We start from the raw sequence: 804 nt of genomic DNA, 5'->3' as shown, positions 1-804 counted from the left end.
GAAGAAGGAAAGCGATCAGAGCTACATCAGAAAACAATACCCTTTCCTTTCCCTCAACCCTCCTTAACGGCGAGAAATGGAGACGACAATGATATCCAACGAAGGCAAGAAGAAAATCTATTGTCGACAGGTAGATGGAAATACAGACCGGGACGAAAGACAAAACAGAGGAAGGAACAGCAAAGAATTTTTTCGGTTTTTTTTTAAATTTTTCAACTTCTCAGCCCGAATCGGGTTTTTCTTCATATTTTTTGCTTTTTTCCCCCTTTATTTGTTCCGCCAACCTAGATCACGACGCAACAGCGACTGAGACAGCCGTAGGCGAACCCGCAGCAGTATTGCTGCTATCTATGTTGCCATTAGGATTGTTATCGGAGTTAGCATTCGTATTTGTAGTTGTGGCCATTGTCACATCGGCCTCCCCCTCCACTTCTTGGACATCCCCGTCGCGTATATGATTGAGACGTTTCTTCTCTTCATTCTTAATGGAATTGATGGCGTTGGTGGGCTTGATGCTGTGATTCACCTTGTCATCAGGCTTCGTCAGTGGCCGGCGCATCGCTGCTGTGCGCAAGAGCAAGAGTAGAAGTGGGAGTGGAAGCAGCTGTCCTGTGCCGTTTGTTATATTGGTGGTAGTAGTAGCACCATACGCGTCTGTCCCGCCACCGCTGACACTCTGCTGTCTGTTTGTGCCATGGCGCACGATTGCCCGGGCGTCTTTCCAACACGCTGACGTACGGTGCACATCGTTAATAATAATGACCCCATCATCAGCTGCTATTGCAACGGCATCCTGTGCCTATG

At 47.9% G+C, this 804-nt stretch overlaps 1 protein-coding gene across 1 annotated transcript; it reads right to left on the bottom strand.

Moving 5' to 3' along the window:
- Positions 1-289: 289 nt before the first annotated feature.
- HCAG_09320 (predicted protein) lies at positions 290-747 on the bottom strand (the record flags this gene model as incomplete). The annotated part of the gene is made up of 2 exons (XM_001535712.1): positions 290-676; positions 739-747. 2 exons carry the CDS (start codon positions 745-747, stop codon positions 290-292), a joined length of 396 nt encoding a protein of 131 aa, XP_001535762.1.
- Positions 748-804: the final 57 nt, after the last annotated feature.

This window comes from Histoplasma capsulatum, genomic scaffold (genome assembly GCF_000149585.1).
Source record: "Histoplasma capsulatum NAm1 scaffold_222 genomic scaffold, whole genome shotgun sequence".
Lineage (NCBI taxonomy): Eukaryota > Fungi > Ascomycota > Eurotiomycetes > Onygenales > Ajellomycetaceae > Histoplasma > Histoplasma mississippiense.
This window is presented reverse-complemented; position numbering and strand designations above follow the sequence as displayed.